Here is a 26,448-nt window from a genome sequence, read left to right on the forward strand (position 1 = left end):
AATCCTTGATGGTCTAGTGGTTAGGAAGGGGGGGGGGGGGGGGACCCAGGCCAGGCCTGGTTGGCTGACCAGAGGCCTGGCCCGTGTGGGTCCCCAGGGGGGGGGGGGGGGGGGGATGCCTGGGGACGTCCAAACGTGTGAAAAACGTGTGAAAAAGTCAGGCTGGGGGGGGGGGGGGGGGGATGCCTGGGGAAGACAGAGTACACAAGTAAAGTTAAAAAGATCTTTCTTTTATGATACCTAAAAGTATAAAGCATATACATTTTCCAATTTGATAATCCCCAATAAATATGGTTTTGTGAACATACTATTCTTCTAACACAATAGTTTAAAGCCTGCGACGTAAATCACCGTCAAGTTCAAGTGCGCGGTCATGTGCCCGAGACGGAGATTGATAATATATATAGGTTATCTTTACAGGCCTTACGTTTGTGGCGTGGGAAACCCGACGGGTCCCGTTGGTACGGGGGGATGGACGCGTGGTGGGACGCGGAGGATGGGGGCACCGGGGGCACTGGGCAGGTACCTCTTGTCCTCGGACATCACGTCACCTATAAACGTGCAAAACACAGAAGAAAAACTATTAAGAAATTCTTCTAAGAAGTTAGTCGCCGACCACACGGGGCCGCGAAACTAGTTAACAAGCCGGAGTCTCGTTTGTTATCGGAATCAACCAGACAAATCACTCCACCAACTAAGAACGGCCATGCACCACCACCCACAGAATCGATTGGGGATTGGGGATCCATCTAAAAGTATAAAGCATATTATATACATTTTCCAATTTCAATAAATATGGTTTTGTGAACATACTATTCTTCTAACACAATAGTTTAAAGCCTGCGACGTAAATCACCGTCAAGTTCAAGTGCGCGGTCATGTGCCCGAGACGGAGATTGATAATCTCCGTCAAATTAGTGCTATGAAAACTGACCCATCGTCAGCAAGCCTAGAGGCGCTTGAGAACCAATGGCATCCACTATGTGACAGGATAATACAGTATATATTACAGTATTTCTGACCTGTCTGTCCTTCCTCCTGTATTCCTCCAGGCGAGGAAGCCAACAGCTTTTGCCGAAATTTCTTGCTGATTTTTAGGCGGTGTTTTAATACCGCCTGGGCGGCCCTGTCTTTTTTGGATCTGAAATAAAAATAATTTTCATATAAATCAATATTATGTCAACAGTCAATTCTACAGAAAATTATCATTAATGCAATATAGGTTATCTTTACAGCATGGCCACAGCGTCCTCAGTGGACACCTCCTTCACCTCCTGCGTCGCCTTCATGCCGTCCCATGTGTTTTAATACCGCTGCGGCTGCCCTTTTTTGTTTTTCTCTGAAATAAAAATAATTATAATATAAATCAATATTATGTCAACAGTCAATTCTACAGAATTATAATATAATAATAATAATAATAATATAATATAATATAATTCTCTTGGAGGAATTATAATATAATCTAATAATAATCTATATAATACTACTGGTATGATCTATATAATACTACATTAATATATTGTATAATACTAGAGTATAATCTATAGAATACTTCAATATATTGTATAATACTAGTGGTATGATCTATAATATGGCGTTTAGAAAGCTTTTGCTGACCCTGTGGCAAAAAACATTGATGTAAAGGATGTTGTTCGGAGCTGTATGTATAACCCGGCGGGAACCCCTTTTGGCATTATGCTATGCTTTAGCTATTGAAAAATAGCAGATCTACAAGCTCATAACGCGCCACCGAGTGGCGCGCTACGAGCTTGTAGGTCTGCTTTTTTCAGAAAACTGTCAGGATGTATAGAAGTCATTTTTAGAAACTGATCTCAGGTCAGAATGGGATAAGCTGTAAGTCTGGCTGGGCATGCTTGGACTTCTGGAGTCGGATAGGGTGTTCCATTACTGCACTGACCTTGAGCCTGCGGACCATCTCCTCTGAGATTTTGTCGTAGATAGCTGCAGTACGGCCAATCCTTGATGGTCTAGTGGTTAGGAAGGGGGGGGGGGACCCAGGCCAGGCCTGGTTGGCTGACCAGAGGCCTGGCCCGTGTGGGTCCCCAGGGGGGGGGGGGGGATGCCTGGGGACGTCCAAACGTGTGAAAAACGTGTGAAAAAGTCAGGCTGGGGGGGGGGGGGGGGGGGGATGCCTGGGGAAGACAGAGTACACAAGTAAAGTTAAAAAGATCTTTCTTTTATGATACCTAAAAGTATAAAGCATATACATTTTCCAATTTGATAATCCCCAATAAATATGGTTTTGTGAACATACTATTCTTCTAACACAATAGTTTAAAGCCTGCGACGTAAATCACCGTCAAGTTCAAGTGCGCGGTCATGTGCCCGAGACGGAGATTGATAATATATATAGGTTATCTTTACAGGCCTTACGTTTGTGGCGTGGGAAACCCGACGGGTCCCGTTGGTACGGGGGGATGGACGCGTGGTGGGACGCGGAGGATGGGGGCACCGGGGGCACTGGGCAGGTACCTCTTGTCCTCGGACATCACGTCACCTATAAACGTGCAAAACACAGAAGAAAAACTATTAAGAAATTCTTCTAAGAAGTTAGTCGCCGACCACACGGGGCCGCGAAACTAGTTAACAAGCCGGAGTCTCGTTTGTTATCGGAATCAACCAGACAAATCACTCCACCAACTAAGAACGGCCATGCACCACCACCCACAGAATCGATTGGGGATCCATCTAAAAGTATAAAGCATATTATATACATTTTCCAATTTCAATAAATATGGTTTTGTGAACATACTATTCTTCTAACACAATAGTTTAAAGCCTGCGACGTAAATCACCGTCAAGTTCAAGTGCGCGGTCATGTGCCCGAGACGGAGATTGATAATCTCCGTCAAATTAGTGCTATGAAAACTGATCCATCGTCAGCAAGCCTAGAGGCGCTTGAGAACCAATGGCATCTCTTATCCACTATGTGACACATTTAGTACATAAAAATAGTAGATAATACAGTATATATTACAGTATTTCTGACCTCTCTCGGTCCTTCCTCGGGGCCTCCTCCCGTGGTTAGGAAGGGGGGGGGGGGGACCCAGGCCAGGCCTGGTTGGCTGACCAGAGGCCTGGCCCGTGTGGGTCCCCGGGGGGGGGGGGGGGGTATTTAAGGAACGCTGCCGCCGCTCTTTTTTTTTTTTGATCTGAAATAAAAATAATTTTCATATAAATCAATATTATGTCAACAGTCAATTCTACAGAAAATTACCATTAATGCAATATAGGTTATCTTTACAGGCCTTACGTTTGTGGCGTGGGCGTTAGAGCTGGGGCCTGGCCTGGCCCGTGTGGGTCCCCGGGGGGGGGGGGGGGGGTATTTCTGACCTCTCTCGGTCCTTCCTCAGGGCCTCCTCCCGTGGTTAGGAAGGGGGGGGGGGGACCCAGGCCAGGCTCATCACTAATTAAAACAGTGTGGCAGTGGGTCATGTTCATAAATCCAGCACAATCTCCGGAAAACATAATTGTTCTTTCTCCATAGTCATCTTGGGTATCACAGTAGACTCCGAACTTCTCCTGATGAAGCCAAGACAAAGCATAAATAAATAAATGCATGCTCGCTCACACCCCAATATTTTATCCCCAGCCTGCTACGTGGCTGATTAAAGTACAAATATAGGACCGTGATCCAGAAAAGGTGGGACCCCCACTGTCTTAGGACATGTTTGTTTATTTGTTACAACCAAATAAGTTATTAAAATGTTAATAGACTGAAGAGTGGTTGGACTAATTTTCATAGATGTGAAAATTACTTCCATACTAGCAAATATGCATATTTTGTAACTTCAGACTGACCTGAGTTCTTTGTTGAGCTGCAGGTAGGGGATCATTCAAAAAGGTGTCTAAATTAAAAGCAAAACTTTTAATAGTACAACATTCTAAATTAAAAGCAAAGCTTTTAATAGTATAACATTGTCAAGGTATTAAATGCAAGAAAGACATGCTGTGCAAATACAAGAAGAAAACATATATAAGCATTTACCTGTGAGGGGTTGAGCTCCTGTATCAGTTATGGCCGCCTGGACCCTTTGGGTAAAAGGGCAAAAGAAAAAAAACTTGATTACTCTTCCTATAGAACAAAATGTGTTCTGGGGGCCTCCAGAGGTCCTTCAGAGGTTCTAGGCGGGCCCCAGCTAAAATTATACTTAAGGGCTTTCATTTTTATGCAATTTAAAACATTTTTTCTTTCTTGTAGAGGTTCCTGAAATGTTTCACATAGGGGTGCCACATGCTTATCAATTTAGGGGTCCTTGACTTGACATGAATGTTTCTTAAAAAGGTTTGCATTATATGAATTAAATTTAGCTGGTCACAGTTAATCAATCTGAAATGTAGTAAGTTTAGCAAGGACACACACTCAGTCAAGTAAACTTACCTCCTATCATCATCTTCTGCTGCAAGGGGAAATGCATTTGGAAGAAAAAAATATGAACTGAAATATTAAGTCAGTAAGGTGCAAGTAGGCATAGGTAGTGCTATGAAAACTGATCCATCGTCAGCAAGCCTAGAGGCGCTTGAGAACCAATGGCATCTCTCATCCACTATGTGACAGGATAATACAGTATATATTACAGTATTTCTGACCTCTCCCGGTCCTTCTTTAGGGCCGCCTCCCGGAGAACGGGGTCGGCCCTGATCTTCGCCCTGTGTTTTAAGACCGCCTGGGCCGCTCTTTGTTTTTTGGATCTGAAATAAAAATAATTATAATATAAATCAATATTATGTCAACAGTCAATTCTACAGAAAATTATCATAACGCAATATAGGTTATCTTTACAGCATGGCCGCAGCGGCAAGTCAGCAAGCCTAGAGGCGCTTGAGAACCAATGGCATCTCTTATCCACTATGTGACAGGATAATACAGTATATATTACAGTATTTCTGACCTCTCCCTGTCCTTCAACAGGGCCGCCTCCCGGAGAACGGGGTCGGACCGTATCTTCAGCCTGTGTTTGGCCATGGCTTCGGCGGCTCTTTGTTTTTTACTGAAATAAAAATAATTATAATAGTTCAAGTGCGCGGTCATTAGTGCTATGAAAACTGATCCATCGTCAGCAAGACGAGCCCCCGTTCCATTTCTGGTTAACTTAAGCACAACGTGGTGTCAGTCTGTCCGTTCATCCCCGACTGCTGCAGTTTTTGCGGGGCTGAAATAGCCCCGGCGGCTAAAGAGCAGAGCTAATGGAGGCCTCTGAGCCTCGACTTGGAGTAGCGGTACCGGCCGGGCCTCGTTAAAGCTATTTGGACTTCTTAAGCATCGGAGCTAAAAGCTCTGGGCCTAGCGTTGAAGAAGCTAAGCGACAGTTATGCCTGTGGGCGAGGTACATGCTATAGCACATGTTAGCCGCTAACTGCTAACATGCACCTCGCCCACGGTAGCTAGCAGCAGCGAAGATGCAAAGCTAAAGGCATTTTCACCGTACGAGGCATTTGCTAAATAAAAAATACCCTTACATTTAGGCAATAATAAGCTGATATGAAGAGCATTGCCGTGACTCGTAGGCTACTATAACTGCTTTAATAAAATAAATGTTTAAATCTTACCTGTTTCAACAAGCACAACCGCGCGGCGCGCGCATCTCACTCTCACACAATGGCCGTCGGCGTCTGTCTTAAGAGAACGTCTGTACGTGCTTACGTCACAAGCCCAGCAGTGTTGGGTTATGTTTGATTGATTGAAATCTTTATTAACAGTTTGCAGAATTACAGTACATTTTAAGCACAAACTCAATACAAAGACTGTTAACTGTGAGTGGACGACCCAATTAAGCCTTACACTTGTTTACAACAGGGTCCACATTGTTCAATTCATCAAAACCTTTAGAGACAAACAAATAGACACTTCTATGTAGTTAAAGAACAGAACAGGAATTCATCATATAGGAAGCGAAAAGGGAAAAAAATATATATACAGTGAGGGGAACAGGGGGATAAAAGAAAACGAAAGACAGAGTGTAGGGCGCCTGCACACAACACCATGCGTTGATGCCATGTGTGCAGGCACCCAACACCACGTCCATACAAAAACATAGTGCAATCCATAGTACAAAGACAGAGTGTAGGGCGCCTGCACACAACACCATGCGTTGATGCCATGTGTGCATATGTGCAGGCACCCAACACCACGTCCATACAAAAACATAGTACAATCCAGATAAAAATTCAGCTTTTACAGAGGCCAGTTTCGAATTGCAGCCATCCGTAGGTGCCCTTTGAGAGCAGTTTTGAAGGAGCCAAGGGATTCACATGTCTTAATGTGTGTGTGTGTGTGTGTGTGTGTGTGTGTGTGTGTGTGAGTGAGGGGGGGGGGGAGGACATGGGAGCGTAACATTAAGTGAAACAATACAAAGATACAATACAAATATATTATATAAATATTATAACTATGAACTCTATTTATTTACTTTCGTCTGTTTTTGTCATTTCTGATTTTCATAAAGTGCTAATTTAAATGAAATCTTATTTTATTTATATAGTGGAATATATAAAATGGGTTAATTACATGCCACTCATTATGAGCTGCATGGTGTAATTAACCCATTACGACATGAGCCTGACTAAATTCCTTAGAATTCAGTAGTATTCAAACATCATCATGCCATGGTCCCCCAAAATGATTTGGCTGCGGACCCCCCTCCCCACCTGAAGAGGATTTGTGAGAAGATTTGTGTTGAAATAATTAATGCTAATAGGACTGGTTGTTAAAGACAAGCTCCAGCTTTGTCTGCCATGTATTAACCCATTTTGACCTGAGATCAGATTCTAGAAATGTCTTCTACATCCTGACAGGTTTCTGAAAAAGCAATGTTTCTATGTCAGTTGTTCTTCGATTTTTCAAAAATAGCAGATCTGCTATTTTTCAATAGCTAAAGCATAAGGTAATGCTAACACCAAAAGGGGTTCCCGCCCCAAAATGGGTTAATAGCCAACATGTATATGGATGAAGGGGTTAAAATGATTGTCATCTGTATGTTATCGGTTTTGTTTTTTGTTTGTTTTTCATTTTATCATTTTAAGTAATTGTATTGTATTGTGTTTTGTTGTATTGTCTGTTTGTCAAAAAAATAAAAATGCATATTGTTAAAAAAAAAGATTGTCATGCTTTCTTTGTCATGCATGCTATTCTTTTGTAAATATGATTTGTTCTAGTATAGCACGTGGTGCTTATATCATTGGTTCTCAAAATGTTTCATGTCAAGGACCCCCAATGTATGGCGTTGTCACCTGGATCAACTCCAAGTCTGCTCATGAGGGGCAAGGGACGCGTAGCATCAAAATAAAGCTCAACACAATCCAGGCCGGTCTATGCAGGCGTGTGCACGAAATGAGCATGAATGTGACAATTTCACAGGGCTGTGCCTCTCATTGAAAATGTATCACTATAGGCACGTCAGTCGCTGCCCTTCTGAAAAGGCCTTACATGTGATGTTTGGAAACATTTCAAAATGTAATGTGAAAGCAGTTATTTGGTAGTCTTAAAATAAGTACTTACTACTACAAATTGTCTTAAAAGTCACACTGTGGCTGCAATCTTGTCTCAGATAGTAATTTTAGCTTGATGTACATGTACAATTATTTGATTGAAGATGTAATAACTTAGTAAGAGAAAAAAGAAATATAATCTAAAAACAAGATTAGTCATCTTATACATTTTTCTCTTGTTTAGTATTATTAAAACAAGATCAATAATCTAGCATGGCTAGATATAAGTTGGCAATTCTTGCTAAGATCATTTTTTTTGCAGTGTATATATATATATATAATAGTTACCTATAGTAGGACACTGTGTGTAGGGTGAGGAAGGTCAAAGCCCTGGTCTGGTCATGGGTCGTGGCTGTGCTGTATAGCTGCTAAATCCTGTGGGGCCCACAGGATTTAGCACAGTGTGGGCAGTAGAATGGACAGAACAGAACAGAGAATTACAGTACATTTTACAAGCACAAAAAAAACTTAACTGTGCAGCAACACCATAAAGCATTATACACTTGTTTACAATAGGGCCCACCATGTTCAATTCATCATAACAATTAAACAGGAACTCATCATAGGGGAGGTAAAAAAAAAAAAAAAAAGGAAAGAAAGAAACAAACATGTGAGGGGAAAAGGGGTGGGGGGATTCATTGATTGAAATATGTATTAACAGTTTGCAGAATTACAGTACATTTCAAGCACAAACTCAATATAAAGACTGTTATCTCATCTGTGAGTGGACGACCCAATAAAGCATTACACTTAGAGGGTCCACCTTGTTCAATTCATCAAAACATTTAGAGACGTACAAATAGACACTTCTATAATATAGTCAAAGAACAGAACAGGAATTCATCACAGGTTTTACATTTGAGATCAGACCTAGTTATAAACCATGTTCCTCCCATGGGCCCACCCTTAGAGTATATATGAGCCCACCCATCGCCCACTTCAGTGCCCAGTATTCTCAAGTAGTTCCATTATGAAAGACTCGCACACGGTCGCACTTTCATCGCGTCACTGACTGCGTATAACCAATGCGGGACCGGCCGGTTGTTTGTGAGGTTGAATGAGCACAGCTGGGTTCTATAAACTTTACTGATAGACTGTACTCACTGTAGACATGGCCACGGGCACGGACAGCGCTTTTAAAGTAAGCATATTATATCATTCATTACCTTCCTGATAGTTAGGCTTTGATGAATTGAAAGTGGTGGACCCTATTGTAAACAAGCGTAATGCTTTATGGTGTCGTCCACTTACAGCTGTTAACGTTTTTTGTATTGAGTTGTAGGCTACGTGAAGTTGTACTGTAATTCTGCAAACTGTTAATAAATCAATCAATCAGGCTGCCACGACAACATTGATCCCTGTTCTATGACTGATCACGAAAAGCATCGACATGTTTTGACTGTACATGGTTCATAACCATGCACTGTCTCGACATGACATGACTGTAGCCTACCAGATGCTTCTGGATTATTTGGGGGTGACAGTCAGACATTATTCGCAGTCTATTTATTATTGTACATAATTATTATTTCCAGGTTTCCTCTCTGAACGGCAAGGTGGCATTGATCACGGGCGCCAGCTCGGGCATCGGCGCGGGCACGAGCATCATGTTCGCGAAGCTGGGCGCTCAGCTGGCGCTGAACGGGCGCGACCTGGACAACCTGGCCAAGGTGGCCAGACAATGCACCGAGTGTGGGGCGGCCGAGGTGAGCCTTTATTTCTGCCCCAAAGCCACGCATGCCACGTGGATCCGTTGTTAGCTTGTTGTTACGAAACAAGGTCTATATACCGGTAGGTTGTTAGTGTTTGCATTGCAACATGAGTTAAGTGAGTTATATGATGAATTCCTGTTCTGTTCTAAGTGTCTATTTGTCTCTAAATGTTTTGATGAAAGGTGGACCCTCTTGTAAACAAGTGTGTAATGCTTTATTGGGTCGTCCACTCACAGTTAACAGTCTTTGTATTGAGCTGTGCTTGAAATGTACTGTAATTATGCAAACTGTTAATACATACATATTTCAATCAATCAATCAATGGGATGCCAAGCATTAGAGATGCGAATAATGGAGTAAACATTTATACTCTTTTTCTTTTGATGGTTTTATTATTCAATGACATTTCCTAAAATATGTATGCACTGGGAATACAGTAACAAAGATCAGCCACTACCATTAAGGGACACAGATCAGATGTTGCCAAAACAACCAAACCGAGTAAATAGTAACCAATACAAAAGCCTGCCTATGTAACTACTATAAACAAAGCTTTGATAAAAAAATGTATAAGTGGCATTCCGAAAGAATATATATTCAAAGATTTGTGTCACATTTTCATGATTTTTCAAAAAATAGCAGACCTACAACAGACCTACAGCTCGTAGCGCGGCGCGCTATGAGCTTGTAGATCATTGCAAATGCCAACAGTCACAGTTCTCAGTCATTTCTGTCAATTTAAAAACGTCACTTAATCAGGCAAACTCACACTATCATTATTAATCAAAGCAGCAGTGAATCATCCTGAGGAAAGAAAAAAAAGAAAGTATCACAGGTAATTTCTCCCTGCATAAACTGTCACCAAAATGTCTTGTGTGCGCGTACGTGTGTGTGTGTGCCACGAGATAGAAAACCCATTGGACTAAACCAAATTATAAAACAGCAAAGGGAAAACTATCTGACACATTGGAAAGAAGCAACACAAAAGCAGAGTAAACTAGAATGCTATCTGGCCCTAAACAGAGAATACACAGTGGCAGAATACCTGAGCACCGTGACCGACCCAAAACAAAGAAAAATCTTAACTAGGTACAGACTCAGTGAGCACAGTCTCGCGATCGAGAAAGGCCGTCATAGGCAGACCTGTATCCCGAGAGAAGACAGACTATGCACCCACTGCACACTAAACGAAGTGGAAACCGAGCTACACTTCCTAACCATCTGTCCATTGTACCAAGACATCAGAGACACATACTTCCCACAGATTACAACCACACACGGAGATTTTGAAAACATGACCAATGACAAAAAACTCCCATTTCTGCTGGGCGAAGTACAACAATGTGCAAACACAGCAGCAAGATTTGTGAGTTGCTGTGATAGGAGAAGGATATCAAATGGAACACAACCACCCTAAAGACTAATCATTGTGTATATTCCTGCACTATACCTGCATCGAGTTATCTTGGTACACAGAAGTTGATCTATTGAAGATTCTGACCTTCAAAGTACATAATTTTTGTTTTGATTGTATTGCTGTATTGTTGTTTTGTTCTTTCTGCTTTGGCAATGTAAACGTATGTTTTCTCATGCCAATAAAGCCCTTTGAATTGAATTGAATTGTGTGTGTGTGTGTGTGTATATCTGTGTGTGTGTGTGTGTGTGTGTGTGTGCGTGCGTGTGTGCGTGTGTGTGTGTGTGTGTGTGTGTGTGTGTGTGTGTGTGTGCGCGTGTGTGTGACTGTCCAGCCCTTGCTAGTCCCAGGAGACCTGACCAGTGAGGACACGGTGAGGAAGACAGTCCAGGACACCATCGCTCGCTTCGGGCGTTTGGACGTGCTGGTCAACAGCGCTGGCATTCTGGCCATGGGCTCCATCCAGACGGAAGAGCTGGCTCAGTATGACAAGGTCATGAACGTCAACGTCAGGTCAGTGGGCACGGGGCAGGTGGGCATGGGGCAGGTGGGCACCACGGGGCATGGGGCAGGTGGGCACGGGGCCACCCTGGGCAAGACCGCGACTGAAAAGACTTTTAGCGGAAGTATCGCTGAAGGAAATGATGTTGATGCTTTACAAATCAGTTTACATTCTCCGCGAATGAAGTGTTGTGATTGGTCGGGAAAATATCGTATCTGGGGGGAAATACATCTGACGGATATTCCGGAGGATACGTCCGCCGATAGCTTCTCAGCCTTACTGTGACCAGGCTTTACTTTTCGCAGATAAGTAAGCCTGGGACCGAGACTAGCACGGGGCAGGTGGGCATGGGGCACACCGACAACGGCTCGCCACACACGGAATCAGACATAACAATATTGTGGACTAAATATACCTCAATATCGATATTGTCACCACATTTTGACCGACGAAAGAAAATAATGACCTCAACTTTACTGAAAAAGATGACACTTATACCATTCCGATATAAGTCCCAGATGATCTAGTCTAACATCAGAATGTCAATATAAAGTATATTATATTGTCCAAACCTACTGCAGATCATGATCAATATGTCTCACTTTTACTGGGTAGTGCACACTTCTATAGGCCCAGAATAGGTTAACCCATTCTGACCTGAGATCAGATTCATACGAGGTTTCCACGGGACACACACTGGTCTGATTAACCCATTCTGACCTGAGATCAGATTCTAAAAATGTCAGTAGCTCTTCGATTTTTCAAAAATAGCAGACCTACAAGCTCTTATCGCGCCACTCGGTGGCGCGATATGAGCTTGTAGATCTGCTATTTTTCAATAGCTAAAGCATAACATGATGCTAACACCAAAATGGGTGCCCGGTCAGAATGGGTTAAATAACTGTTCCAACACCTGTAAGTAGATCTAGCAGGTTCTGCTTTGTAGCAAAGCATCTTCAATGTTTACTTCACCTGGCTATATTTCTCCTGGCCTTTTATTTATTTCCACTGATTCTTTGTTCTTTTATATGATCCAGATCTGTTTATCAACTGACACAACTCTGTGTTCCTCATCTGATGAAGACCAAGGGCTCCATCATCAACGTGTCCAGCATCACTGGACAGAGATCAGTAGGTGTCATGGTTTGAAGGAGTTAAGTTGTGTATTATTGCCTTGAGGCTTGGGGCGATTTGGAGAAAAACAATATCGGGCTGGGCGGAGCGCCTGGTTCCCCCGGGCCTGTTCGGACATCGCGCTAAGTATAGAGGAGTCCCTGCAGGGGCGGGCGGTTCTTTTGGCCGCGGGACCCCACCACCTAAGGCCCAGGAGGGGAGCTTAAGGGTGGGCACTCGGGGACGGGCCTGTTATGATATTTTGAGATTTGACTTGTGACAATGCACCTCAAAATAGCTGAATGTATTGTGACTCATTGCGAGCTTAATGTAGATGATGGATTTTCACTATTTGCCCCATTTTTTTTAAATGTATAAAAATAAGACTCAAATGATTAAAACCAGACATCCAAAATCCCAGTTTATATCTAGAGTCACATGTCACAATATGGATAATATTATAATATTGATACAGTGCCCAGCCATACCCAGTACCCACGTACAGTACGGTATGTACACAGATTAATGTTGGACTTTGTAAAGCATGATGACGATGTAGTAATTGTGTTTTTCTTGACACAGTTCCCTGGAGTCCTGGCCTATTGCATGTCAAAGGCAGCCATTGACCAATTCACAAGCTGTGTAGCACTTGGTGAGTGAACCATTTCTCTCTCTGTGTGTGTGTGTGTGTGTGTGTGTGTGTGTGTGTGTGTGTGTGTGTGTGTGTGTGTGTGTGTGTGTGTGTATGCGTGTAAATTCCACGTTTTCATTGGTGAAGTTGAAATAAATGCATGGGAAGTCATACAACTACTTAATGTTTCAGAGCTGGCTCCGATGCAAGTGAGAGTGAACTCTGTTTGGTAAGTACAGTACTATCAATATTTGATGGTGACACACAAACCCAGCTTGATGATCAACACATCCACATCCACCATGAAAACCTGAGGGGAAACCGCTCTCTAACGTTGCGTTAGACTAGAGAGCACATCATTAAACCGCTCTCTAACGTTGCGTTAGACTAGAGAGCACATCATTAAACCGCTCTCTAACGTTGTGTTAGACTAGAGAGCACATCATTATTTAACCCGTTTAGGCCCGACGTCGACATTTAAAAAATGTCTTCAAAATCCTGACAGTTTTCTGAAAAACGTATGTTTCTGTATCAGTGGTTCTTGAGACACATTTTCACGATTTCTCAAAAATAGCAGACCTACAAGTTCAGGTGAACAGTCAACTGACACGCAATAGAACATCTATACAAGCTGGTAGATCTGCTATTTTTTGAAAAACATTTGAACAATCTTGAAAATAGGGCTTGCCTTAATAACCCATTTAAACCAGGAGAGATGTTAGATTTGAGCTATGTTTATATGGAGAGAGCAACATACAATACGTTTTTCAAAACCCTCTTAGGATTTAGAACAGTGGTTGTAGACCAGTGGTTCACAAAAATAACAGATCTACAAGCTCACAACACTTCACTTTGTGCCGCACTGGAAGTGGAAGCTTAGGTACATTGTGTATGTAATAATGAGCTGCTATGTGTTCTGTTTTTTGACTCCACCTCTTTAGTCCAGGTGTGATCGTCACCGAGGTCCACAAGAGGGCGGGGCTGGACGAGGAGCAGTACGCTCAGGTAAGGCTGAACGTTCCAGAACCACCAAAACATCTGACCGCTCCCCAGCAAACACACAGACAAGACCGCTCCCCAGCAAACACACAGACAAGACCGCTCCCCAGCAAACACACAGACAAGACCGCTCCCCAGCAAACACACAGACAAGACCGCTCCCCAGCAAACACACAGACAAGACCGCTCCCCAGCAAACACACAGACAAGACCGCTCCCCAGCAAACACACAGACAAGACCGCTCCCCAGCAAACACACAGACAAGACCGCTCCCCAGCAAACACACAGACAAGACCGCTCCCCAGCAAACACACAGACAAGACCGCTCCCCAGCAAACACACAGACAAGACCGCTCCCCAGCAAACACACAGACAAGACCGCTCCCCAGCAAACACACAGACAAGACCGCTCCCCAGCAAACACACAGACAAGACCGCTCCCCAGCAAACACACAGACAAGACCGCTCCCCAGCAAACACACAGACAAGACCGCTCCCCAGCAAACACATAGACAAGACCGCTCCCCAGCAAACACACAGACAAGACCGCTCCCCAGCAAACACATAGACAAGACCGCTCCCCAGCAAACACACAGACAAGACCGCTCCCCAGCAAACACACAGACAAGACCGCTCCCCAGCAAACACCCCAGCAAACACACAGACAAGACCGCTCCCCAGCAAACACACAGACAAGACCGCTCCCCAGCAAACACACAGACAAGACCGCTCCCCAGCAAACACACAGACAAGACCGCTCCCCAGCAAACACACAGACAAGACCGCTCCCCAGCAAACACACAGACAAGACCGCTCCCCAGCAAACACATACAAACGAGATCTAGACTGCATCAGCAGTCTGCAAAGCAACTCGATCCCAACCCAATCTACCATTATTAAATAAACACTCAAGCCTAGAGTACCACCAGTTCTCATCTGAGTTGCATCAGCCCTGATTTAAACGACACATCCAAGTTACCACCGAAGCGATTTGTATCACGATTGAATACCAGCTTTTTTGTACTCTGTAATGCGACTCTTTCTTCCCTCCTCCCCCACCATGCAGTTCCTAGAGAAGTGCAAGCAGACGCACGCTCTGGGGCGGCCGGGCGAGGTGGACGAGGTCGCCCACGCCATCGCCTTCCTGGCGTCCGACGCCGCCAGCTTCATCACGGGGGTCAACCTGCCCGTGGACGGGGGGCGCCACGCCATGTGCCCCAGATGAAAAGGCCAAATCACCTCCCACTGCAGAGATACAAGCCTCCATGTGGCCATCACCTCCCACTCAGTGGTGTGCACAGATAGACACTAGGGGGTGCTGCCCTTGACAGTCTGAAAAAAAGAAAACTTTTTTTTTGGTACAGTGTATAGTATGTGGACCATGGTGACATTGATCAATTCTTGATTTAAAAAAAAGCTTCTAATATATTATTTATGCCCCAAAATCTATAAATCTCACACTATTTAAGGCAACCCGGCCGGTTCCACACGCTGCACAAGATGCCCTTTTCTTCACTTGAGCACCACCTGCCCCTCTAAATGTCTGTGCACGCCACTGCTCCCACTACAGATACAAGCCTGCATGTGGCCATTAATTAATGCAACATAATATACAGTCAGAAAACATTCAAATACCACCGTCTACAGTACAGTATCTACCTTTGTTTTACATTTAAAATAAGACCATCCAGACACCCTTAAAGTGAAAGCTGAATAACAACGTGTCCCTGAATTGTGGAGATTGGAATGTAGAATTATTATTGTTCAGAAATAATTCTGCTTCAGTTGCGCAGGGGTCCAGCTGTTTAGGCGTTGGTAGTTCAATCCAGTATTTCAGCTGCACAATATAAGCCTGGAGATAAAGTTGAAATAAAAAATGAAAGCAATTTAAATGCATTGTGTTTTCTTAACAGGTGCCGTTGGGATTTATTTGGCTCCTGGGGTGAGAGCGTCTATTGATTACTTTTATATTTTTCCATTTAGACACGGCTACTATGAAGACTCAAAACATCAATAACATTAAAGAAAGAATTTCAAATAAAAAACAATTTGGGTGCTTTTGAGGAAAAAAGTGTCAATCTTTGACTATATTGTCAAATTAGTTTTCAGACATTTATTGAAATGTCTGTTGAATCAGACTTGCTGAGTCGAGCATAGAATACAAATGAAGACGTGTCGTACTGAAATAGTATAAACACAGTGGCCCAGTTGGTAGTTCTGTCTCCTCACAGCTAGAAGGTCCTGGGTTCGATTCCCACAGTTGGTAGTGCTGTCTCCTCACAGCTAGAAGGTCCTGGGTTCGATTCCCACAGTTGGTAGTTCTGTCTCCTCACAGCTAGAAGGTCCTGGGTTCGATTCCCACAGTCGGTAGTTCTGTCTCCTCACAGCTAGAAGGTCCTGGGTTCGATTCCCACAGTTGGTAGTGCTGTCTCCTCACAGCTAGAAGGTCCTGGGTTCGATTCCCACAGTTGGTAGTTCTGTCTCCTCACAGCTAGAAGGTCCTGGGTTCGATTCCCACAGTTGGTAGTGCTGTCTCCTCACAGCTGGAAGGTCCTGGGTTCCATTCCCGCTGGGGGGCATGTTCTCTCCTCTGCGTCATCAGTGCCCATACCCGAGGCGGGGTTGGCAAAAGGGCCTTTCTGTGTGGAGTTCACATGTTCTCCCTGTGTCCCCTATAGCAGTGATACTCAACCTCAGGCCCGCGGGACCATTATGACTGGCCCACCAATGAAAATCTAAAAAAAAGAAGAAAAAAAAACCTGGAAAATGAAATAAAAATAAATAAATCTGAATGAAGTTATCTTTAATTACATTATTATAAGTAATACTATTAGAGTTGTACTATTACTCGAACGAAAATAAAAGCTTGGGGGGGGGGGGGGGGGAGATGCAATGCAAATGAAAGACATATACTGTGTATCCCTATTCCCTGACATAATTTTATAGCTAAACGGACAGAATTCTATTTTATTTGAATGATGAAACCCAGCTGCCATTAATAGTTGGAAATGGAAATTGCGGAAATTGCGGAAATGGAAATTGCGGAAATTGCAGAAATTGTAATTGCGGAAATTGCGGAAATTGCGGAAATGGTGGAAATGGAAATTGCGGAAATGGAAATTGCGGAAATGGTAATTGCGGAAATTGCGGAAATGGTGGAAATGGAGGAAATGGAAATTGAGGAGATTTTCGTAATTTTATCTACTGGCCCCTGGCCCCTTGCCATTTTTGTAATGTGGCCCACAGGTAAATCTATTTGAGTATCCCTGCCCTATAGGGTATATGGGGTACATGTACATGTTCTCCCCGTGTCCCCTAGGGTAGGGGTGCCTCCCCCTGGCCAGCCGGGGCGCCTGATGGAGGGGAAAGGAACTGGTCGGAATAACGTGTTCCTTCCACATGCAACGTCCGGCCGGGGAAACTCCCCCCTGTCACGAGAAAAGAAGCAGCTTGGACTCCTCATGCATAGAAGGAAGCATGAGGTCAGTCCGCTGCCCCCCCCCCCCCCAGGTTGGCAGAGGAAGTGTAGTGCCCAGGATTACATTCGATAATTGACACTGGGGAGAAAAAATGGGTTGCAAAATCGTGGGATAAAATTTGAGTAAAAAAGTAGTAAGTATGGCTGTATAATACAGCCATACCTTACGACTGTATAACACACAAGGCCCTCTGAACTCCTACTGTATGCCCACGATACAATTTTTCCGATTCAACTCGATTCTCAATCCGAAAACGATTTAAATAAAATTCATACGCATTTTTTTCCAGATTCAAAACGAGTCGATTCAATACATAGGATTTCATCACAATCTAATCTAATCTACAGTAACTTGAAAATGACTGTTTACTGTGATTTAGGGTAAGCTTACATTTCATATCACAAAAGTCTTGTAATTGTAACCAGAAGATTTAAATTAAAAGAAATCGATTCTAATTCGAATCGATTTCTTTTGACACCCCTAATCAGTTTGGTACAGTTTGATCGAAGGAGCAAACACAGACTGTCACCAAGAAAATATTCTTGATGAAAACATTTAAATCATTTGAATAGGAATTAAAACCCAAAGGGAATTTAAATATTGTTTTAAATAGCCTCCACGGGATAGTTTGCATAATTTTACACATTTAAAGTTTCCAAAACATGTAAAGAAAAGGAAAGAAACCTAAAATTAACTTAGTTACAGATTCATGAAAATAATATTGCCAATGTTGGAAAATGTTAGCTTTACAAATAACGAAAAGAAAAGTGAATTTGGCCTCTCTTTTTGCATTCATACTTCATATGGTAGTACATTTACTTAAGTACTGTACTTTTGAGGTATTTGTACTTTTCCAATACAAGTATTTCTAATACAAGTCACATGGTTTGACCAAACGTTTGTGTTTGATTTTTTGACTATTTGTGAAAATGTGGTGCAAATCTTATGAATATAGGCTACAGTATATTCTATCAGAGCTAACGTTTTTAACTAAAATCTTTGCTTCTGAGTGGGGGTTCCCTGGAACAACATATTTTCAGATGGTGGTCGGCAATCAAATACAGATAATTCTGGGGGTCCTTGGCATGAAAAAGGTTGTGTGGTCCTTAATGTCCGGAACTACTTAAAACACATTGTGTGCCCACGCAACACTTTAAAAATAGTAACCCATGGTGCCCTCTTTTTACATACATTTTCTTTTACATTATAATATAATATTTTTATAATAATTTTTCTGCTAAGACGTCCACAGACGTCTTGGGCACCACATACAGGTAATGTATGTAATGTATGTAATGTAGTCTGTGGACATCTTGGGCACACAACCAACCAGACCAGTCCAGAACCCCCACCACGGGTCTTAGGGCCGATTCATACTCCAATTTTACCGCTGTTTCGGCGCTGTAGTGCCGAAATGATTCCGGCTCGTCAGAAATTTTCAGTAGCACCGAAGAGCCGACTTTAGGACGGTACGGTACGGTACCCCCCCCCCCCCCCCCCGAACCTCAAATGACGTCACATTGTAGGCTCTACAGCGCCGAACCGACTTTTATTCAGCTCTAAAATAGGAGTATGAATTGGCCCTTAGGCAATCAATTAATACCTTTGCAGCCACTATATTAATGACAAGTATTTCCTACAGCTTTTTTAAGTCCAAAACTCTGAACCAAAACCTTTAAAAGTTTAAATAGACGAATAGCCGATCTACAACACGACGTGTCACTCACGTTGTGAGTTTGTACATCGTCTATTTCTGCAGAGCACCATCGTTCGCACGACGGAGAATAAATGAAGCATTATAAGAGGTTCAAAAGACGTCCAAATGGAGACGGTGTATCCTGGAGGACACACAATAATATAATATATACTGTACCTGAATGAATGCTACTGTATGAGAGACGGTGTATCCTGGAGGACACACAATAATATAATATATACTGTACCTGAATGAATGCTACTGTATGAGAGACGGTGTATCCTGGAGGACACACTATCATATATATATACTGTACCTGAATGAATGCTACTGTATGAGAGACGGTGTATCCTGGAGGACACACTATCATATAATATATACTGTACCTGAATGAATGCTACTGTATGAGAGACGGTGTATCCTGGAGGAACACACTATAATAATTATACTGTACCTGAATGAATGCTACTGTATGAGATCTGCCTGTTTGTTCACCCGAATTGTTTTCTGAAAGACTCGTGGAACAATTAGCTATTGCACTTTATATTACAATATACAGTACATATACAAGTATAAATAATACTAAAACAAAAAAATTATGTAACATTAAAAAATAACTATTGTTGCATTTTGCAAAGTTGAATTGTTCCATTGTTTCTGTACAGATCTATTTATCGTTGATTCACGCACATTTCTTTCTTCTTCTTCTTTTAAAATAGGGTTATCAGTGAATATGTTACACCATGTGGTCCAAAGAGAGACGACAGAAGTCAGACTGGTTCATATTTACTTCCTTCTACCGTGGCCTTAGTTTCCAGGTCTTGTATTAACCAGGGCAGCGGTGGCCGAACGGTTTGCGGAGCGGTCTTGATATCGGAAGGTCGCTAGTTCGTATCCCCGGACCGGCACGTTAAAATTACCACCGCTGAAGTGCCCTTGGACAAGGCATTGAACCCCTACCATGAAATGTTCTATGAGCAGGGCCTGGCTGTAAACAAGTTCTTGAGCTTAGTCCAGTTACCCTGGGTAAACATAGTACCTTTCCTTAGTCCAGTTACCCTGGGTAAACATGGTAACTTTCCTTTCCTTTGTTTGGCCTTAGTTTCCAGGTCTTGTATTAACCAAACAAGTCTCTGAAGAAATGAAATTAAAAAAAATAAGCTTATTTATGTTCCATTAGTCCCCCCCTCTCTCTCTGGGTGTGTGAGCACACTTGGGATTCCGGCGTCTCTTCCTGGTTTTTAGACAGGTTTTTTAGATGGAAATTAAGCTCCACCCACGCGCCAGAATGCCGCCGTGTAGGCCAGATTCCCCCGGAAGCGCTTGCCTCTGCCGCGTGGGTGGAGCTTCATTTACATCTAAAAAACACGTCTAAAAACCAGGAAGAGATGCCGGGCCATGAGCGACTTTTGGCATCTTCGTGATGCTCAAGTGTGCCTGTGATGTCTCTCTCTCTCTCTCTCTCTCTGGTTTCTGCAGTCCAAGCATATCATGCGAGACCCGGGAGCATTGAGGGACACGTCCGTCCCCCAGAGGGCCCCAGAGGGACACATCCGTCCCCCAGAGGGACACGTCCGTCCCCCAGAGGGCCCCAGAGGGACACATCCGTCCCCCAGAGGGCCCCAGAGGGACACATCCGTCCCCCAGAGGCCCCCAGAGGGACACGTCCGTCCCCCAGAGGGACACGTCCGTCCCCCAGAGGGCCCCAGAGGGACACGTCCGTCCCCCAGAGGGACACGTCCGTCCCCCAGAGGGCCCCAGAGGGACACATCCGTCCCCCAGAGGGCCACGTCCGTCCCCCAGAGGGCCCCAGAGGGACACGTCCGTCCCCCAGAGGGACACGTCCGTCCCCCAGAGGGACACGTCCGTCCCCCAGAGGGCCCCAGAGGGACACGTCCGTCCCCCAGAGGGCCCCAGAGGGACACATCCGTCCCCCAGAGGGACACGTCCGTCCCCCAGAGGGCCCCAGAGGGCCCCAGAGGGACACATCCGTCCCATTGAGTATTAAAAGGATAGAGACTGATCTGGCGCGAAGCTCCGCCCCCCCCGCTATTCATGTCAGTGGAAGTTGCTCAGTGGCGTTTTGAAGCACCCGGAAGGACCGTCTATTTCCGCCGATTCAGCATTTGGGCACCACATTTTGGTGCCCAAATGCGGAAGTGCAACCGAGCGCTCAATGTTAAAGCCCAGCTGCTGCACGGGGGTTTCCTCGTCATGAATCCACGGGTCCGCGACCGTCCACCTGCAGTCCTTCCTCTTACCACTAGGGCCCAGCGCTTCAACGTTGGAGTGCCTCACTGGCCCCTTGGTCTGTCCCCCAGGGGGACACGTCCGTCCCCCGTGCAGTCGGTCAGTCAGTGCCTCCTCTGGAGGAGCGCTCCATTCGCTCCGCCCGGCCCTTCGGGGGTCACCTGGAGGGCTATAAGAAGCACACGGGTCCCACCTCCAGGTGGTAGTGTGCCCCCGCCTCCTCGGTGGCGGCGGGCAGGTTGTACACGTCCACGATGGGCAGTAAGTTGGGGTCCTGGGTCTGGAAGATGAAGTGGGTCTGGTGCCAGCGGCCATCTTTGATCTGTTGAAACGTTTAAGAGAATGTTGTCACGATACAACGTACACGATACACGTACACACGACGACACCCCGTGTGGAGTGAGGGGTGGGGCTCTTAGCATCGTACATGATCATGACGTCAAATAGACAATATGCCTGTTCGCTCAGACACTATGTCACTAAATTGTCCATTCATTGTCAGTGGGAATATAACACCTTGAGGGCTCCCGGGGTTATTTAATCCATTAAATCCAAGTGTTTAGTTTAGTTTATTTTGATCAATTCAACAGTGTAACATAAATCAGTACCTTAAATATTCACATTCTCTTATAGATAAAGGCATCGGCTGAAGCTCAAAGCTTATTGATGCCTACCTATCCTTTGTACATATTTTAAACTCACATAAATGTATTGTATATAATTATATATATATTTTTTTACATTCACATTCCTTCTGTTGTTCGTTAAAACGAACATTAATATTATTCAGTTTATGCCCTCGAAAATTCATTCTTATACCTCCAATTATTTACCTACATATATATCACTCATACATACATGGATGCATGGGTTAAAATGACCCCAAAAATGTATGAATGTGAAATATCCCTTTCAATTGAACTTGAACTTGAATAATACGGCTCAATATTGAGGTCAGGGGTCAAAATGTTTGATGACTCAGGGTGGGAGTGCTGGTTGAAGTGTCGCATGATGTGAACTACATTACATTACATTACAGGACATGATGTGAACTACATTACATTACATTACAGGACATGATGTGAACTACATTACATTACATTACAGGACATGATGTGAACTACATTACATTACATTACAGGACATGATGTGAACTACATTACATTACATTACAGGACATGATGTGAACTACATTACATTACATTACAGGACATGATGTGAACTACATTACATTACATTACAGGACATGATGTGAACTACATTACATTACATTACAGGACATGATGTGAACTACATTACATTACATTACAGGACATGATGTGAACTACATTACATTACATTACAGGACATGATGTGAACTACATTACATTACATTACAGGACATGATGTGAACTACATTACATTACATTACAGGACATGATGTGAACTACATTACATTACATTACAGGACATGATATGAACTACATTACATTACATTACAGGACATGATGTGAACTACATTACATTACATTACAGGACATGATGTGAACTACATTACATTACATTACAGGACATGATGTGAACTACATTACATTACATTACAGGACATGATGTGAACTACATTACATTACATTACAGGACATGATGTGAACTACATTACAGGACATGTCGCCGCCACAGGGTCAACCCACGGCACTCAAGTGTCATTATTATTATTATTATAATGGTCATCATCATATGTGTCTAAATTTGACTGAGGGACTGCCATTGGATTTTTTTTAATTTTCTTTTGTTCACGTCATATAAAAGCAGGGAATCATAGCTTTAAATTGACATATTGGTTGTTCAGTTTGACCCACCAGATTGAATTGAGAAAAGAGGCTTGAAAGGTTCACTTCTGTGGTCTCTAACATTACACCTAGCTACATGTTTAAGCATTTATTTCATATTTACATGTCTTCTGTGGTCTCTAACATTACACCTAGCTACATGTTTAAGCATTTATTTCATTATTTACATGTCAATTTCAGCTCTGACACTTATTTCAGACATGCTGTAAGTATGTGAAGAGTCTGCCTGTGCTATTAATTCATAAAAATAAAAAATAAAAAAAGTTTTACTCCTCTGGTGAAAAGCTAGAATTTGCGCGATGGCAGTCTCTCAGTCAAATAAATCTGGTCACATATATACCCACCCAGCAGTCATCGGTGGGTACGAGCGGCTCCAGGAGGTCTCCGGCCTGGACCACCTCCCCGCTCCAGGCCCTGAAGCTCAGCGCCTGGGCGGAGGGCTGCAGCGAGGCGCCCGCCGCCCACACCGCCGTGTTCAGGCAGTGGACGGTGATGTGCTGAACCGCCTCGGAGCTCAGGAGGTGCAGGAAGTTCATCTGGATGCGGCCCACGCCCATGTCCAGCTATAGGGGGCGAGAGAGAGCCACAGGTCACTTCCGTTTGTTTTGATTGATTGATGAATTAAAGGGGGTGTCAGTGATTTCAGTCAAAAACCCTTAGGTTTCGTTTTTGCCTTTTGGGACACAAGCTTTCATCCAATCAGGATAGAGAACAAAAACGAAACCTAAGGTTTTTTGACCCCCAGGGGTTAACTGGGGACAGGGAGGAACTCCTTATATGGTCAGCACACTCTATATTAGAGAGGATTATCAAAAAAAAAAAAAAAAAAAGTGATATTTGAATAAAGTGAAATCACTGACTCTACCTTTAACAGTTTGCAGAATTACAGTACATTTCAATTACAACTCAATACAACAACTGTGACCTGTGAGTGGACGACACCATAAAGAATTACACTTGTTTACAATAGGGCCCACCATTTTCAATTCATCAAAACAATTAGAGACGTACGAATATACACAACTATAGTCACCAGTAAGACGCGCAGACGCGGGAAGCGAACGCAGCTCGTACATATTTGGGTTTTGGATGTATAGCTGCTTTGGGGACTCCTAATATGGTTATGGCTGAGTCATGGAGACACAAATCACTCAGCTCCATATATGGGCACAAAAGCGGGACAGACAGACACATCACTCAGCTCCATATATGGGCACAAAGGGGGGACACACACACAGACAGACAGACAGACAGACATGATCTGCTAGGTCTCATAGTAAGTGCTCACTGCATTCGCAAAAACAGGAAATCATCATAGCGGCAACCAGTCCAGTACAGGGGGGCAGTCAGACAGATATTTTGTGAAGCCACTAAGGAAATCGGGATTTCCTGAAAGTTCATATAATGGCCTGTTGTGGCGCTGTCATTGCACCCAGAAAAACCCATAGCCCCATAGAAGTCCATGTATTTGGGCCCAACTTCACCTAGACTGTATTACCTTAATAAACATGGTCATGAATACTTTCTGCTTCCAGTCACTAGTTTAAAGTCTCATTTCTAATGTCATAATATTCATTTTGGAAAATTATGGCAGCCTATGGCCAGCTGGGCCAAAATGGATCTAGAAAGATGGCGACTTACAATACAAGGACTGACAGGCTTCATCTTACGTTCATGTTAGACCCGGAGAACGCTTTGTCCATATTTTTTACAGTCTATGGTCCAGTAGCAAATGTAACGCCCAAGTCCCGATACTTGGGTGATACTGGACTGGTTGCCGAGGGAGTTCAGACATCAGACGTGCTCCAGAAACTGATATCCAAACGTTCACCGAGTTTATATTAGATGATATTTATTCTGCTCAAAGTCCTATACTATACAAATAAACATAAATAAAACCGTCGACGCACACAGGATAGAGGTCATCAGAACAGTCTAAAAACAGTTTGCCTCCGCTACTGGCAACACCTGCGCCTGATTATAGGGCCAGGATTAAATACCCTCCCTGTAACCATGGCAACCTGAACTTGATTGACAAAATGACAATGACAACTTAAACAATGTGGTGGCTCAAATGGCTCTTACACAAACCTTGGAGGCGCTGACGGGCTTCAGGCAGGTCTGTCCTCCGGTACTGAAGTCACAGGTCACCTCGATGGTGTCGGCGGAGCAGCCCAGGTTCGGGTCGATCCAATAAGTGCCTAAATGTACAGTTGATTTAGTTGACTAAAGGTATTCTTGGCAGGCCTTGATGGCGTCATAATGCCCGACTTATACGGTTTTATACGACTATAAAAATAGCACATCTTTTTTATTCAGTGTTCGTTGTGAACAACGCTAGTCAACAGAACACACATTTTTATCATAGTTTCAGTCGACAAAACTAACACTGGTTTACAAGAACTAAATCAGTGGTCCTCAAACAGTATTTCAATTAAGTATTGGCCTTGGACTAATAAGGGAAAATTTAGCTCAATGTGTGGCAAATCTGCAAAAAAAATGCTTACCACTAGCTTTCTTCACAGATGTGTTCATAAAGGTGTCTACTATCACAGAAACAATGTGTTCCAACCCAACTCCCCTTGGGAAACGCTGTGACAGCTGCTGAAAGTTGGGGTACCATAAACATCCAATATAAGGCAAAGAATTCAACATTTCATTATACTTTCAGTAGCATGTGACATGTCAAACTAGGGGGTTCTCATGATGCTGAAACCATTGCAAGCATTATTTTTGCACAAAGAACACCAACAATTGCCATAGCCGTCATCACAAATGTGATGAGGTCAGCACATTTGGGCACAGTTGGGATTCAGCATCATGAAAACCCCCTAGTTTGACATGTCACATGCTACTTAAAGCATAATGAAATTTTGGGAATTTTGTATGTGATAGTAGACACCTTTATGAACACATGTGTGGCGAAAGCTAGTGGTAAGCATTTATTTAGCAGATTTATTTAACTAATTTTCTAACTGAAGTCATAGGGAGAATGTCCTTAGTTTTACACATTGTCAAAAATCACAATGCGTCGCGATGCGAGCTTGTAGAACGGCTATTTTCAAAAGATTATGTACACATTCTGAAATTCTGCAAAATATGAGCACTTTTAGTACTTAAAGTACATTCTGATGCTGACACTTTTGTACTTTTTTCCCTTTCTCCAATATATTTTTTATCCCACGATTTTGCAACCCATTTTTCACCCCTGTGTCAATCATCTAATGTGATCCTGGGCTCTACACACCCTCCACCAACCTGGGGAGAGCAACGGACTTGAACTCATGCTTCCTTCATGCCTGAGTGTCCA

General features: G+C 43.4%; 3 protein-coding genes across 5 annotated transcripts in view; 1 reads left to right on the forward strand and 2 right to left on the reverse strand.

The window, feature by feature from the left end:
- Positions 1-2,393: 2,393 nt before the first annotated feature.
- On the reverse strand, positions 2,394-5,616 carry LOC308309774 (uncharacterized protein; the record flags this gene model as incomplete). Its single annotated transcript, XM_080755691.1, has 7 exons — positions 5,575-5,616; positions 4,917-5,015; positions 4,615-4,716; positions 4,013-4,056; positions 3,826-3,872; positions 3,312-3,546; positions 2,394-2,521 (listed from the first exon to the last, which is right to left on the reverse strand). The coding sequence occupies exons 2-7, from the start codon at positions 4,988-4,990 to the stop codon at positions 2,394-2,396; spliced, it is 630 nt and encodes a 209-aa protein (XP_080611817.1). The 5' UTR covers positions 4,991-5,015; positions 5,575-5,616.
- A 2,923-nt stretch (positions 5,617-8,539) lies between these two features.
- On the forward strand, positions 8,540-16,451 carry LOC308310144 (3-oxoacyl-[acyl-carrier-protein] reductase FabG). The gene is made up of 8 exons (XM_080756289.1): positions 8,540-8,653; positions 9,048-9,218; positions 10,973-11,151; positions 12,178-12,271; positions 12,836-12,905; positions 13,077-13,113; positions 13,826-13,889; positions 14,951-16,451. The coding sequence occupies exons 1-8, from the start codon at positions 8,624-8,626 to the stop codon at positions 15,107-15,109; spliced, it is 804 nt and encodes a 267-aa protein (XP_080612415.1). The 5' UTR covers positions 8,540-8,623; the 3' UTR covers positions 15,110-16,451.
- Positions 16,452-19,585: 3,134 nt separating this feature from the next.
- The window catches only part of LOC308310289 (uncharacterized protein), a 151,196-nt gene continuing 144,333 nt past the window's right edge, over positions 19,586-26,448 (reverse strand). For 2 of the 3 annotated variants that reach the window (XM_080756569.1, XM_080756568.1), the window contains 3 exons: positions 25,230-25,339; positions 23,483-23,701; positions 19,586-21,631 (listed from right to left, as the gene is read on the reverse strand). In XM_080756569.1, the coding sequence (XP_080612695.1) occupies positions 21,479-21,631; positions 23,483-23,701; positions 25,230-25,339 (482 nt within the window). In that variant the 3' untranslated portion in view covers positions 19,586-21,478. Of the gene's footprint in view, positions 21,632-23,482; positions 23,702-25,229; positions 25,340-26,448 lie in introns of those variants that run through there. The other variant, XM_080756570.1, reaches the window with a different exon arrangement.

This window comes from Protomyctophum bolini, assembly GCF_963924005.1.
Source record: "Protomyctophum bolini genome assembly, chromosome: 22".
In the NCBI taxonomy this organism is placed as follows: Eukaryota; Metazoa; Chordata; class Actinopteri; order Myctophiformes; family Myctophidae; genus Protomyctophum; species Protomyctophum bolini.

Coding starts and splice junctions, on each gene's coding strand:
- LOC308310144 (XM_080756289.1), top strand. CDS start 8,624: ATGGCCACGGGCACGGACAGCGCTTTTAAA. Junction 9,219..10,972: donor CCGAGTGTGGGGCGGCCGAG/GTGAGCCTTTAT, acceptor GTGACTGTCCAG/CCCTTGCTAGTCCCAGGAGA. Junction 13,114..13,825: donor GTGAGAGTGAACTCTGTTTG/GTAAGTACAGTA, acceptor CCACCTCTTTAG/TCCAGGTGTGATCGTCACCG.